The 16,291-nt window shown below is 31.1% G+C and overlaps 1 protein-coding gene across 1 annotated transcript; it reads left to right on the top strand.

Moving 5' to 3' along the window:
* The first annotated feature begins 744 nt into the window (after positions 1-744).
* LOC133174512 (cell death abnormality protein 1-like) lies at positions 745-15,856 on the top strand. Its single transcript, XM_061309624.1, has 8 exons — positions 745-819; positions 8,216-8,449; positions 10,275-10,529; positions 13,164-13,301; positions 13,677-13,814; positions 14,010-14,150; positions 14,490-14,606; positions 15,810-15,856. Exons 1-8 carry the CDS (start codon positions 753-755, stop codon positions 15,854-15,856), a joined length of 1,137 nt encoding a protein of 378 aa, XP_061165608.1. The 5' UTR covers positions 745-752.
* The last annotated feature ends 435 nt before the right edge of the window (positions 15,857-16,291 follow it).

Genomic DNA, 16,291 nt, shown 5'->3' on the forward strand with positions numbered 1-16,291 from the left:
GAATATTCAAAGATAACAAGGTATGTGTTTTATGACTTTAGCATTTTACATTTTTTCTCTTTTTATTCATCAAAACATCCATTTTTTGTTGCTAGGCAACGGATAGGAATGTTTAAAAATTATACGCTTCTGAATTCAAATTCTAAAAGACAAAATCCTCTGCTTTTATGTTATATACACAGGATATCTGTATGAGGTCCATCACTGGAGTAATTAGGCATTGAATAATTCCAAAATCAAGGAAAATGCTGAGTCAGCAAAAAAGGAAAACCATGCATATATTCCCACATATATCACAGATATATCTTTAAATCTTATTTCTATATTTTTGATTGTGAAAACTGTTAAGATCATTATCTTGAGAATAACAGCAATGAAAAAGAAATTCTTTTAGTATTTACATTTAATTTGAGCCTGAAAGATAAGAGATTTTTTAGTCCATCAAAGCTGAAAATCGGCTGGTTGCTAGGGAAAATTCTTTACCCATGTTTCCATGGTAACCGTGAATCAAAACATTTTTCCTTTTGCATACATGGTTCATAGGGCAAAAGAAAACTATGTGTGGAAAATCATCGAATTCTGAGAACCTTCATATATCACCCTTTGCATGATTTTTACACAGAACTGTACTTAACTAGGTATTGGGGTTAAATATAACCAGTATTTTTGCACGTCTATATATATGTTTACAAGATTTATGCTCTGTTCACCTGAATTAAGCGCTTCCTTGATCCGTTGGTGTAGTATTCTGAATGCCTCAAATGTATGTAAAAGTAATTCTAAGTGTGACTTTGATGACTGGATCTACATTTGGATACGGTAAGTTATTTAGCGAATGAAGCGAATGGCAGGATTCTATCTACATTATGATGTGGCTCAAAAATATTTCATTATGAAGGCTTTAAAAAAATCGCCAGCATCTTACATGTATTTTATCAATGGTTATATCCTATATAGCACATGGAATGTGTTCTGATAGCTTATCATATTTCTTCTTTTTAATAAACATAATTTTCATCATTGTTCCATTTGAGTACCTTTTCTTCCAAACACCCGATGAATTCAAGTTAAACTTCAACATTAAACATGTTGTGAATGCTCAATGTTTTGTAGTTAAATAGGTAATTTATTTCACGAATGGGACAGGGTATTTTTAAGAGTGTGAAGCACGAGTGAATAAATATAATAAAAAAATCTGTCTCACGAGTGAAATTAATGCAACATTTTACTACAAAACATCTAATTTTCTATTGATTACGTTTTCTTTGATTTTTTTTATGCATCTGTTTTTTCGTTACACAATGTCATAGGCTGTGATGTTATAGTTGAGCTGTTAAGACGTCATAGCTAAGCGGTTGTGAGATTGAAACATTGTAAATATGGATTTCCACAAAACATTTGTAGAAACTTTGACAGTTTTAGTAGCTGTCACATGTGTCAGGATGGTGTTATTACCGTCTTCCTTGGAATACGGTATACAGAGTTGAAGTATTTTACAGTCTTCGGACTTTGCACTTCCTCTCTTTTGTGATTGGTAGAAATTGCATGATGAGAAAATTTTCAATTATTTCATTGGTTGAAATGCTGTTCAAGGCAAGGGAGATAATTTCCTGATGGTCTAATTTTCGTACGACTTGCCAATTTTTCAAGATTTATATGACAAAACGAACAGTGGAAATTGACAGCAATTAAGGACCCTCTATACACTAGAGGAAAATATTTTTTGGACATTGAGAAAATTATAGTGTGTAAAGATTTAAGAGGCAGTCCACCAAAAAACCAGGCAATGGGTGGCACATCGCATGTCATGGATTTTAATTATTTTTTGCATGTAGACTTATTAAAGCAAATGTTTATACATGGCAACATCAAAATTTTTTTTAGTGTTCCTCTAGTCCTGTTTTTGGTTAGTGCTTAATTTTAAGTGCAAAAAGGTCAACAAGTTGGTTAAAAATTTACTACGTTTTTGTTTTGTTTTATTTGAAACAAATACTCAAAAACTGGATATGTCAATAAATATTATTTATAGTATAAACCCTTATCTTTTATAATATCAATGAATAAGACACCAATTTATATATCTTTAGAAAAAATTATGTGGTCTAAACTTGAGTTAAGCAAGTGACTTAATGAATTCACTATCCAATTTTCATTACGTTCTAAAATCCAATACATTTAAATGTCAAAACTTTCTCCGCATGTTATTATGAATACAAAGTACAAATTGTTGAATCAATTTAAAAAATTGGTGGGAACAGGTATATTGAGAGAAATAAGAGGCGTCAAATTATCTACTTTTTATAAATTTATCCAAATTAAACCGATCTCGACCGGAATTATATAAATAGGAAAGCTACTATGATTTCATCATGATACTTGGTTGTTTTGTTTTAATATGGTTTACAAATTACTTGATTTATTTTTAAACATGTTTTCTAGGTGGCAATTACCATTAATTTGTTTACTTAATAATTTTGCATAAATTTCGATCGGGATCGGTTTTATTTCAATCGGGATTGGTTTCTATATTAAAAATTAGAAATATTTTCTAAAATCGGCTCTTCGTTGTATTTTATCGTAGGAATATGTCTGTATTTTATTTCTTTTCTGTGAGTTACATGTTTTGGATGATTTTATCCATAGATTACATATATCTTAATTACTAAATGTTTTTTTTCAGGTCCATGATGATCTTTTTAATTACTTGTAAAACATCTGTTTGATTTCTTGATACACACCTATTCAAAAAGATATTTGTTTCATGTAACAATTAATAGCAAATTTTAAGCTTAATAAAATATCTCATTTCCAAGGAAAATATTTTTCTAAATTATCTGGACTAAAAAGAAAATCTAAAAAAAAAAAAAAAAAAAAAAATAGTCCTGCAGTGGCGAAATTATACATGCACGTACTTTAATCCTGCAAGTATTTTTTATGTGTACAGCCTCGGCTTTAATTCCAATTTTTTTCATCCATTCATCATATTAAGGAATATTTTCATGCTCTAAGAAATTTAATTTGAAATAAATAGGAAAAAAACCTGTACACTTACATACATATAATCATGATAATAGAGCCCAGAAATGATCGCACGAAAAAAAAAAAAAGCGGGGGGAGGGGGGTTTCGTCTGGGCGGCATCCGTTTTGTAACTGGTTTGATAATAATGAGATATTTTGGAAATTTACCAACCTACTGACTTATTTTAACTCAATATAGAGTATAAGGATATGTGGAACAATTGTCAAATTTTAAAAACGAAAATAAAAAAAAAAAATGTTCCATTGACTCATCTGCCGTTTTAGTGTCAGCTTGAAGTGGGGCGTCCAGCAGTAGAATTGGCAACATTTTCCTCATTAAGTAGTAAATTAATAGAATTCTATAACTTTTTTTTCTATTTCAGATTTTACATTTTAAAAATAAATAAAGTTTAAACAGAATCTGAACCACCGACACTAATAGTAAACAGCCATTGCTAATATTAGTGAAGTGGGATGTGACGAGTACTTTCGTTCTTACAACTGTTAAAACTTATTCGGTCCGACAGTCGTATAATGCTGATATTTGATATTACTGCATATAAGTTAACATATTCAAGTATTAACAACACTTCATGAAGTGTACATCTCGACTTTGCTGAATTTAATGTTGCGTAAATTTGGAATATTCATTAGTACTGAATATTAAGAAATAATCCTTAATCTTTTCACATCCAAATTTTATCCTATTATGATTACTGTAAAGACGTTTTGTACATGTATAAAACTACTTATCAATACTGACTTGTTTTAAAACATCTATAGCTGAGGCGTCGCCCGTGAATAAAATACATTCTGGATCACAATATTATTTAATGCACTCGGAAAAGTAATTGGACAGAAATAGAAATTATTTAACGTAACTTTTTAAAAATCTTTTTCTTTGCACGTTTACATAAATTCACCAACTTCCGCGGAATATTTGCAACTATTGTGACGCAATATTAGATAGGTATTTGACGTCACTGATACATCAATGGAAACGTGGTTTCAACCTGAATAATAAAGCAAATTTTAGACTAAATATTATGTTTAGATTTGAAAATTAATTCCGTTTTTGAAAATAAACCAATTATTTTTAGTTGAATGATATTCTTTAGCGTATCAGTTCTAAATTTCTCACAGGGGTTCTGATACCACTGGCGGATTTAAGGGGGGGGGGGGCGCACGCCCCCCCCCCCCCTAAAATCTTCAAAGTATGACATGACTAATATTAATAATGCCATTCTTTGGTTTTATAATCAATGGTCAATTAAAAAATGGCAATTTTATTTAATGACCAAGTATCGGTTTTCTTAAAAATCAAGTCTGAAAACCTTGCATTCCCTAGGCTATGAATATTATCTCATAATTATTCAAACCGGAAAACGTCTCCCGATTTCGTTTGAAGGGTAGACTACACTTGTCAATTTCCTATCATGATGCAAGGAAAAATACTGCAATATTTAAAGGCTGGTCGAAGGTAAATACTATAGTAAATGAATCTAAAATCAGACGGTCTACGTTACAAACCCGCCCACTGATTGATGTATTTATTTATCAAATGGTGTAACTATGCAGTAATTTACTTACATAGATACAAGACTTTTTTTCATTACACACATCTCATAATCTTTCCATATAAATGGAATTTAACGTCAGGATGTAGGTTACGATGGTGTAACATCGACCACCTGGTTAATCTCGACCGTTCATAAATACCTTAAAATAATTTATTTATAATCCATTATAGCGTACATACATCTACATGTATTTTATGCAGAAAGAAAATGCATTTTTCTTATACAAATCAGTGTCGATAATAATAGGCGGAATTTATTTCTTCACTGGAAAATTACATCCAAGAAGAAACTTTATCGCCCGAAAAATTACGGACGAGTATTTTTAAACCATTGCGGGGCATTATCAGTTTATCACCTCTGAAAATATCTTGTATATATAGAAAGACACAGTGGATATTCCTGGCGTGAAATTTATCAACTATGTTTAATTTTGCAACTTAAATTCATACCTTTTTAATTTATAATATTTACAAATAAAATGCAAATCAGTTGCCCTTTTCACAAAAAATCTTAAGTTTTTGCATAGGATTTCAACTTAAGAATCTCTTACGACAAATCTTAAGTGTGTTTCACGAACGCATTCGTAGCAGATTGAACTTAAGATTTTACTTACGACAGACTTCATCCCTAGCAACGACTTCAATATGCTTTATAATCCTTAAATAAGTGGGTGAAAATAAAAATACAACTTAGTTTTAAACATTTGTCAGCATAACAAACATTATTGACAACAAACATCGAATGCAATCGTTTGTGAAGCAAGGAAGTTAAAATCTGACGTCACAATCACAAGTTTGACGTAAAAGTAGGTCATATGAAAATCTTAAGTGAAACTTACATCGTAAATATTTTGTAGTGTATTTCATTTAATTTTTCAACAATGATTGTGAAATAATATAAAATATTATTGGAAGTTGCTTTTAAAAGTTCAATTTAACGTGTATTTTGATTTTTGCGGTCTTATTTTTACAATAAAATCGGTTTTAAAATATTAAGAGAGGGTTGGGGCTCTCGTAAAGTTACGACAGATTTTGCACTTACGACTTTCTTAAGAATTTTTGTGAAAACGATTTTTATCATAAGTTTTAACTTAAGATAAAAATATATCGTAAGATTTTTTGTGAAAAGATTCACAGCTGAACAGAAATCGGCCGAAGTTACCCATGCATGAATACGGCGTCAGCGGGTAATTCAGTTAGACAAATGAAAAAGACGCAATGCAATTTGTTACCAGAAAAAAATCATGACCACCGTCCGTATAAAAAAAATATTAGGATAAGTATTATGTACAAGTATACTCCGTAGAAACTAGTTCTATAACAGTGAAAAAATCATCTGTTCTGTTTACATGTGGTTTAGATGCCTGCGCATATACATGTATATACATTTGTAGCATGCCTTGACAAATCGGTAAATCAGTCTTTGGGCACCTGGTGCACATCATGTCTTCAAATTAGGTACATTTTGAAAATTACTTCTTTTTTGTCAGCATTTTTTCACAATCTTTTATGTTTTACAACAGAATAATTTAAAATTAATATATATATATATATTTAAATTAGAGGTGACGCGAATAATTTCGTTTATATTTGCACATCGATCGAAAATCCCCGTGTGCGGTCGAAGTTACCCAACACGCATATCTTGTAAATCGAACATATTTATTTTATATCATGACGAATAATACATATAATACAATGTAATCTGAACAATAAAAGGTATTCCGAAGGAAAATGGATCCAGTAAAAGTTGAGCGTAATACATGTAACAGGCAGTGACATACTTGAACAAATCTAAATAAAACAAAATAATAATCGGTCGAAATTACACCACGGTACTTTGAAAAACATTCTGATTTTTGTGACTTCTTGTATATCTAGGTAAAATGCTATTTTTAAAATCTGATCTTGTTTGTTCGTTGTTGTTTTTTTTTTTTTTTTTTTTTTTTGTTTGTGTGTGTGTGTGTATGTGTTTTTTTCTCTTTTAAAAAGTGAAAAATCGTAGTGTACATAACTAATTAATACCACTATTTTTGTGTCTGGTTTTACTCTTAAAATTCACGAAAACCCAGGAGCTTCCAAGGGCTTCGCCCCCTGGACCCCCACCAGGGCTTCGCCCAGACCCCCTGCCTGAAAGAAGTTATCCACGCCCCCCCCCCCCCAATCACAAATCCTGTATCCGCCCTTGGATAGTAAGATGTTTAGATGATTTCCCGATGCTACAGGAGATAACTCTTGCATCACAGAATTTCATAAAAATGACTGTCTATTTTGCAAGAAAACTACTATTGAAAATATTTTTCCCACTGATTTTATTTTTTGAATTGAAAGATGAAATATTTCTTGATTTAGTTTGGAGTGAATTATAGATCTGTTGAAAATGTATTAGAATTTACAGTTCTTTATTTCCGACCAACATTCAATGGTTTATATAGGGGAATTCAAGAACACAAAACAAAACATTATTTTAGTAAATAAGCTATTTTCAAACAAATCTTTACTTACATTATTCCATATGGACTACATTAATATCATTTTCAATAAAATATCAAATATTCGTCACATTCGATGTGCGGCCTATTAATACAAAACTGCCTGGTTTTCTGGTGGACTGCCTCTTAAGTATTGAGCTTATCTATCACATTTTCAACATAGGGTGCCTTGCATTCACCCCCAAGAAAAATGTTCAAAGACAATGAAGTACTGATGAACATAAATCACTGTTGTTTACTTAAGTGGGCAAAATATCTGCAAATGAAGTGTTTTATCTATTCATTTTGACCTATTAAAGTGTTATGAATGCTTGATTTGATCACAAATTAATCAATAAATTATACATTTCAATTTATTTTATTCTTGATCAAAGGGCAGATCACTCTACTTGCATAAAAATACCACAAAATCATAACTCTCTACTGTGCAGTGTATAGAGGTCTCTTAATTGGAAATAACATGCTAGTTTTTTTTATAGGAATTACCAAAAAGCGTTTCTATATGTTCATTGTTAACAGAAGTGATCTTTATTGCATGCAAGCTTTACAGCTTGTATGTATTCTTTTTCCCTTTGTTTTGCACTGTCTTTCTAATCTCGGCAGCACTCGGCAGATTCGTACCTCACAAAAGTGACGGAATCAGTCGAGGTTTGCCGAATGATCTCAGCAGCCGAGTTAATGTTTACGGAGACAGCCGAGCATCTGTTAACGTTTCACTTGGTAGGGCTTATGTCAGAAAAACTAATGAAGAAATACAAAGCCAAGAAATTTTCAAGAATTATACGGCCTGATAAGTTTAGGTCAGTTTATTGTTTAAGGTTGTTGCTAAAGACGGTAAGCTTTCTTAAAAAGCTCTACTTGTTTACTCTTTCTTATAACAGTCGGAGTGGTGTTTTACAATTCTCACAATGACAGAGTATAATTTATGTATTCTTTCCCACTGTGTCAAAATAGTGCTTTAATTCAATAAATAAATTACGTTATTTTCTGTTGAAAATTTAATGAAAATGTAACTCCTATTTAATAATTAATTATAAATAATAGGGCATAATAATATACGAGACAATTATTTTTTTTTTTATCTATTAATTAATTATTTGTTTTCTATTTATTTTGTGTGTTTAAGAAAACATTGCTTTACTTAAACCAACTTGGCAGTATGCGGAATATAGCTCGAGGGATGGTAGATTCCATGCCAGTAATGCTGTTGATGGACTTAAAAGTAATCTCTCAGCCTTGGGAGGACAGTGTGTCGTATCTGCAAATGAAAGAAACAGTGCCACATGGTTGGTGGATCTTAAATCCATCCTCAGCATACACCACATTACGATTTATTATAGAACAGATAACTCAAGGTGGGGTAGGTATCAGTACTGAAGGGGGACATGTTCAATAAAAATTTGTAACTGGGAATCATTTTATAGGAAATACCTTAGTTTAAGCTTTGATGTGTGTACATGTAGATAGTACTTGAATTGTGTACTGATATGAAGGTAGCCAACATATGAATAAGTTTATATTGTCTTGCTCTTTCATTTTGAGCTGACAAAACAAACGTAATTAAAATATTTATGCAAGCTTGATTCTTAAAAAAGCACAAACACACAATAAGTTATCTCTGGGAAATTTTTTTGTGTGTTTTTTTTTTTTTTTTTTTTTTTTTTTTAATTCCAATGTTCTCTTTAATTATTTACAATTAACACAAAACTTGTCTTCTAAAAATATATAAATCCATATGATATTGCATTACATGTAGAATTGATAAAATAAAGATTATATTACAGTATTGTTTGCTTAAAGAGTATTTTAATGGACTAAATTAAGAGTTGAGTTTTACAGTGCCACTTTTTAAAGTAAAGAATATCCCCATTACTTATCAAACAAAAAATAACTAATCTCCCCCTTATCGAAGTTACCCCCACCCCCAGAAGTAACTATGATTCATAAAGTATTTATTGTTTTAATAAAAAAAAAAAAGAAATAAACAAATTGATTTAAGGGGGTCGAATTTTCAATAGAACAAAGTCCATTATATGACGGAGTTCATTAAAAGACACAATTGCATTCGAGTGAGATTTAAAAAAAAATTGCAATCAAAGTCCAAAATAACTGACCAGTGGTGATAGTTGATACTAGCAGAAAAGCGAGTGAATTTCTTTTAAATATATTTGGAATGGTCAACTTGGAAACTTTTAAAGACCTCAGTTGATAAACATAACGCCACCATTGATGTCCCAATATATATTTTTGAGAAAGGTATGAAGTCATAATTGAGCAAGAAAATGTTGTTGAACAACATGGACTTTGTGTGCAAGATAAACTTAGAGTTAAACTATGGAAGTTACAGACAAATTGTTGTTTATGTATGATTATAAGAAAATAATTTACAAAGTGCAATGATTAATGGGTTATCTCAATTTGACGTACAGATATGTGTTCTAGAACTCTAAAACTGAGATATATTCATGTATATTTATGTTCGCTTTGTATTTCATTTTTGAGTCACGTGTTGATATTAAGTCTTTCTTTATTACAAGTGTATGCAGGAAAGACTTCTTTATACTGTATCTTTTCAGTCCCTATAAGAATTATAAAATATAAAAGAATCATAATTTCTTGAGATACGGTACATTCATAGCCATGTGAGCTATCGATTAAGGTTTATTTTATCTTGCAACTAATTTACGATATTATAATGATTAAAATTCGATTAGAATTCTTCAGTTTGAATCAGTAATGATTATACGAATGAATTGATAAATTGTTTTTTAAAGACTCAAAATAGTTTATTTAGGCCAAATGATATTTCCCCCATGGTATTATTCAAATGGTGCAACTCCAAAGGACAATTGGATAATTTTAAATTCACATTGCTGTGTCACACTGTATACACAGTGTAATAAACACTATTTCGCAGGATGTGCTTTTCACCTTACGTCAGAGGTAGCTGTGACATGTACTGTGACTAATATTAAGAAATGATAGTTAACTTCCTCACAACTATGAATAAATTGTAAATGCAATGATTTACCTTCTGTGTACGCTAGAGCAATTACTTTGTAATAGTAAAAACTGTTTTCTAACAGCAGATAATGAGTTGCAACGTCTTTTAATGAGAATCGGTAAATAGTGAATGTTTCATGTAAGCATACTTTCATGCTCTCAATGCTACTATTGTTCTTTAGATAGAGTTGATGGCTACAACACAAGATTTTTGGGATTTTATGTTTACATCTCGAACACAACTAACAAAAATGATGGAATCCTTTGTTATCATGACACGAACTACACAAAATCAACCATTCCACCTGTAATCAACATACGATGCCTTTTCCATGGAAGATATGTAATCTATTATAATGAGAGGCCGCAGTATTTTCAACCGTCTAGTGAATATTCTCAATATGCATACAATGAGTTGTGTGAAGTTGAAGTTTACGGTAGGTTTATGCACATGATATTGAAAACAAACTGTTATCAATTTTTGAAATAAGTCCCTTCTGAAACTCTTTCAAAATAGTAAGCAAGAAATTATTTTGATCAGCGTAATGTGGCATGGTGACCTTCAATAAAGTAGCTATGGAAATTGTAAGAATGATACACCGTTTACTGCAAATTTTGAGAAATATCTCTTTTACAAGAAATTGTTCATCCTTAATTATTTCATTTTTAGTTTTAAATCTTTGACGATATTTTTCTTTTCCATGAACCTTTTCAAAGAGTATATTTCGCAGTTAAACAGATTTATCTTGCAATTAAAAATAAATTTCTGCCCCCGTTTTATCTATTTTATCAGCAAATGAATTTTTTTCTGCAAATTGCCATACTAGCTTACAAATTAAGGCATATAACTTAATTGTCATTGTCTGGATTAGATTAGCTGTTCTGTCATATTATTTTCTATGGGCCTACGGACCCGATTTAAGGATGATTGCGTTTGCGTGATGGCAATATAGAAAAAAAATATTGAAATATGCGCCTATACTATAAAGAATCCAACGTGTTCCGAATGTCACCATGGCGTGTAAATTACAGGGATTATTATTTTTATTTTTATTATTGTTTTCTTTAGACTGAAGGTATATCCAATCTCAAAAAGGTTTGTTTTGATTAATTTGGTAGTTATACAATGTACATGTAGTTTCTTAATTCCAAAACCGTGTCAGAGCGATTCCGCAATTTTCTGTTACATTGCAGGTATATGGGAGACATTCTTACTGTGGCAAAGGACCGTTACTAGACACTGTTGGATTATTCTTACTATGTCTAGACACTTCCTTCTGGGGGAGTTTTTAAAGCTTAAGTCTTTTAACCCTCTTCCCCGCAGTCTCGCATTTTAACGCATATACCATTTCCTATTTCTAACGCAAAATCGCGCATATACCGTTTCCCCGCAATCACTCATTTTCACGCACTTTCAAAAGTAAAATTTAATCGTCAATTTAATGCCAATTCCCTTCTAATTTGTACTTGCTAAAACTTCATAAAATAAGAAATGTTATAATGTTATTAAAATATTACGTCATAATTATTTACGCTAAACTTTAGAGAAACTTGTACCTCGCTATAAAGTGCTTGCGGAGAAAAGGTAACGTCCTATTTCTATGACGTGAACATTAAGTGTATGTTGCGTCACAGTTCAGTAAGTTGTAAAGAGTTAAGCATACTTTTACAGCTTTCTCAATAATTTTGGGCATAGATATACTTTAAATTTGAAAAAAAAATCACTTTCTTCATTCATAAATTGGTATCGCATCCATCAACATCTAAAGGTTATAATGGTCAGAATTCACAAAAGCCGAATTTTTCATCTCTAGATTCTGCATACTGAATTAAAATTCAAGGTTTTCATATAGCGAAGGTTGTTTAACCGTAGAGTGACCAGAGATGTTATATAAAATCTTGTTTTCAAGAACGTCTTTTGAATTTAATAAAATATATTTGAAAAAGCAAATGATTTTTCTCGGGAATTTAAATGGATGCATGCTCATTGGAAAAAGTGTAGACATAAACATCGTTTAATTTTCTTTAAAAATATAATAGATTAAAAATTGTGTTATATTTAGAAAAAAAAAAATGCGTAAATGTAAATAGAGAGAGAGAGAGAGAGAGAGAATACAGTGCCATTTTTTTTACAACAACCGAAAAATTGCGCTTAAATTCGTAAAAACTGGTTTTGCAACTTTTAATAAGCGTACAAAAACGTAATATATACAACAGCTGACATGACTAATGCGTTAGAATACGTAAGAACCTAAAAGAAATCGTTCGACTTTAAAACAAATTACCTAAAAGTATGAAAAGTTTATATGGAATGTATTGTAAAATGACAAAAAATTTACTCCTCTTTACGCTGTGGATATTGAAAGTTTTTTTCCTCTTTTTTTTTTTTTTTTTTTTTTTTTTTTCATTTTTATGCCTTTAATTACCTTCCAGTGGTCCTTCAGGGAATCGCTCTTGGCTATATTAACCTGGAGTTTTATAAAAAAAAAAATTATGTTTTACGGCTTTGTGACTCAAGAAGTGAGAGAAGGTTGAAAGGATTTGGTATCACAACATTTGCAAAAGAAAAGAATACTATTCAACAAAAATGTGCCATAGATTGTTCTATAAAAATAAAGTTGTTAGCGTGCGAAAAAGGTTCAAGGGGATCAAATTGATTTATTGTGTTTTACGCCAAGTCGGCAATATTTCAGCCAAATGGGGATCAAAGGGGACATAGGGTCATTCAATGGAAAAGGCATAATATACAATAGTGGTTGAAGTATACGGCAGTGAAGTCAACCGAATAGTTTAACATTATCAAAACAAGACACTGTAGGTTTTGTGGTCAATCATAATATATTCATATGCGTTTTGGAATAATAGAAAGTCAATATACCGTAAAACTTCTCTAATCTGGACACCACTGGTTCCAAAGAAGGCAACATCTCGGATTTGACAACATTTAAAACAACTGAATTTACTGCAAGGGACTTAAAGTTAACATCGTATATGAGAAGATTTCGGACAAGTTTCCCTGTAATTACCACAAATAGCAATTCAATTAGTTATAACATTGTTATTTTATTAAGGATGTCCTATTGCTGGCTTCTATGGATCAAATTGTTCTATCCCCTGTGCTGACAATTGTGGGAACGGTTATTGTCACATAGAGAATGGAAAGTGTTATTGGTGTAAGCCAGGATATAAAGGTCCTTATTGTAAACACGGTATGATTCTTTCAATTCACTGTTGATTAAAAAAAAAACAAAAACAAAAAAACAAAAACAATATATCATGTATATTTCAGAACAGAATAATGTAAATCTTGGAATGCTTCCATTTGAAATTTCCATTTGGAAATCTCAATAACCTTGAGCAGAAAAAAAAAATCTTGGTAAATGCATATAAGATCCGCATTTCTTTTAGCCCCTCTTTCAAATGGATCACGGGGAAATAATCATTTACGAATTGTTTAGAATTGAAACAACTTACATTGTCTTTATATATTATGTCATAAAATCTACTTTTGAATGTTTAATTTAACATTTTGGAAATAATAATGAATAAAACTTCCAATTTGCACTTTTTTGTTAAATTTGCAGAATGTGATGGTAGAAAATATGGACAAGATTGTGAAGAAAGCTGTGGAGCTTGTCTGGGTTATAAACAATGTCACCATATAAATGGGTCATGTCTTGAAAGCTGTGACAGTGGTTATAAAGGAGAACTTTGTACGACTGGTATGCTTCATCTTTTGCAATTATCGCATCAATGTACTGTGCTTCTTAATCCATACAACTTTCTTGTGATTCATTGTTCTGTTTTAAAAAGTGTAGGAAACGAAATGTCTTTCAATGTTTATTTTCATCTAAAAAAAAAGAATAATAATAAATTTTACTTGTTATGTTAACAAATATTTCTTTGTCACATACAAGGTTGTTTTGGTTGGAAGTTTGGCATTAACTGTGAGGAATATTGTAATAAAAACTGTGGTGTACAGTATAAGTGTAACAGCACGACCGGACAGTGTGAGGGTGGATGTCAGCCAGGTTGGGAGGGTCCAAAATGCGATCAGGGTACATAATGATCCTAAAATCACCAAAACATTATAACTTCAAGATGAGTTTTTATAGTTTATATTCCTTTTCGGCTATCTATTTTCAGATATTTGAAACAACCCGTGAACAGTAAAAAAAAAAAAAAAAAAAAAAAAAAAAAAAAACAAAACAAAACAAAACAAACAAACAAAAAAACCCCCATAAATTGCATGCACTTCAACATTTAACACCAGACATTTTCAATTCTAACATTTGTAAATCACATACCAGTCTTTTTGCGTGATATAAAGATTTCAATGAGATGCTAATGAAAAATAGCGTAAAGTAAATATTTATTTCATGTTCGGTTCCCTTTAGTCTGCAGCAGAAATAAGTTCGGAGAAAACTGTACTCACTTATGTGGATTCTGTCGATACTCTCCTTGTCATCACCTAAATGGGTCCTGTTTAGGAGAATGTGCAGAAGGATACCGAGGTAACATCCCACTCATACTTTCCAAACAATTAAATATGGAATTATATATTTAAAGTGTAACAGTTTAAACATCCCTGCGATAGATCTCAGTAGAAGTCGTTCATTTCAAAGTATTTTTTTTTATCTCTTTTTAATTCTCTTTCACTACCGTATCGATATAAATTGACATTATAAATGTCATATTTTATACATCTTTGATACATCAGACTAGATATCAAGTATTTCAAAATATCACTTTTTAGTTTTCTTTTCAAATTTGTTTTCATATGGAATGAAACATGGATTCAAGTGTTGAAATTTGATTCAATGCTAAAGATATCTCAAAGCATAATTTTCTTCTTTGAAGTTTTATATGAATTTATGCATTCAAATGATTTTTACCTTTTACCTCTCCTAACAGTTTGTAAAAGGAAAACGAAAAGAAAACCTATTACTTAATTCGCATATAATTTTGTGTACGAGAGGTTAATAAAAAAAATTCTTGGACTATTGCCTTAGAAATAAAACTGCACTAGGTACATCAATGAATTTGCTTGCATTTAGTTAGCATCATCTTTTCTATCTAGAGAATAAACCATGAATCATAAATTTTATTTTCTAATAAATTGCTAATGTTTTTGTAAGCAATGGTATGTCAAGGCAGCGCAACCACAAATATGACGTTTTTTCTACTTGAGCGTTACCAAGAAAAACTCTTTTGATATGAGCATTTGTCATCAAAAATTCCATTAATTCAGACATGTGGTACAGCACAATTGTCCACTACAATTTGCAACTTTTACCCCATTCTGTAAGATCTATGAAATTTCATCGTAAATTTTATATGGAGTGTCAAAACAATTAAAGGCTTGAAAATTACATCAAAAAGGGGGAGGTGTTTCTTTTTTCCAACTTTCTATAAAGTATGGAAAAACTGGTATAGTTCTAGTGAATGTTTAAACGGGCAACAGAAAAACAAAATGCCGAGTACTTGCTTTAAATGCCTAGAAAAGATTCAAACAGATGAAAGATGCTCAATTAATGTCGATTTGTAGTCAGTGTGTCAAAAGTCAGTCACGTCGAAAAGTGACGTTGATTATGTATGGTGGAAATTGAGCTTCAACAAGCTTAGTATTCTGGCATAACCAAGTGAGGATCTTTCAGTATGTATAGATCTATTTGCAATATTATAGGCATTGAAAGCAGCTTTTCATGACATTGTAGAATCACATAAACAAGACAGGCTTGAGTCCTTGCTTAACTCCAGTTAATCTCATCAAGATAAGTGTATAAGGTAGAGAGAGTAGACATTTAGAAACAATGACGATGTCGTATGCCATGAAACTAAACAGCGACAGCGCCGGGTTATCATATAATGTCTTTTTGAATTTTATAATAATTTGGCAAATTATCAACGTATCAAGCTAAATTTTTCAACATTTCTTAAACTGTTGTTGTTTTATGTTCCTTATAATTTTTTTTAGCACAGACTACATAGTATTAATTTTATCGCATCACTCCACGAACTTTTTGATAACCCCTCGTACTTATAATACTACAATACCTGTTCATAGCGATTTACAAATTTACTTATCGTCGACTGTTAAATGCTTCTCCACAGTAGGCACTCCCAAAACTTTCAGCGTTATCGAACCAATTACAGTCTTTTTCTATATTTCATTATCGTATTTTTTCTTCCTTTCACA

The sequence above is a fragment of the Saccostrea echinata genome, unplaced genomic scaffold, assembly GCF_033153115.1.
Source record: "Saccostrea echinata isolate AGI-Se365-2 ecotype Australia unplaced genomic scaffold, CSIRO_AGI_Sech_v1 ptg000058l, whole genome shotgun sequence".
Lineage (NCBI taxonomy): Eukaryota > Metazoa > Mollusca > Bivalvia > Ostreida > Ostreidae > Saccostrea > Saccostrea echinata.

Coding starts and splice junctions, on each gene's coding strand:
- LOC133174512 (XM_061309624.1), top strand. CDS start 753: ATGCCTCAAATGTATGTAAAAGTAATTCTAAGTGTGACTTTGATGACT. Junction 8,450..10,274: donor AACAGATAACTCAAGGTGGG/GTAGGTATCAGT, acceptor ATTGTTCTTTAG/ATAGAGTTGATGGCTACAAC. Junction 14,151..14,489: donor GGGTCCAAAATGCGATCAGG/GTACATAATGAT, acceptor GGTTCCCTTTAG/TCTGCAGCAGAAATAAGTTC.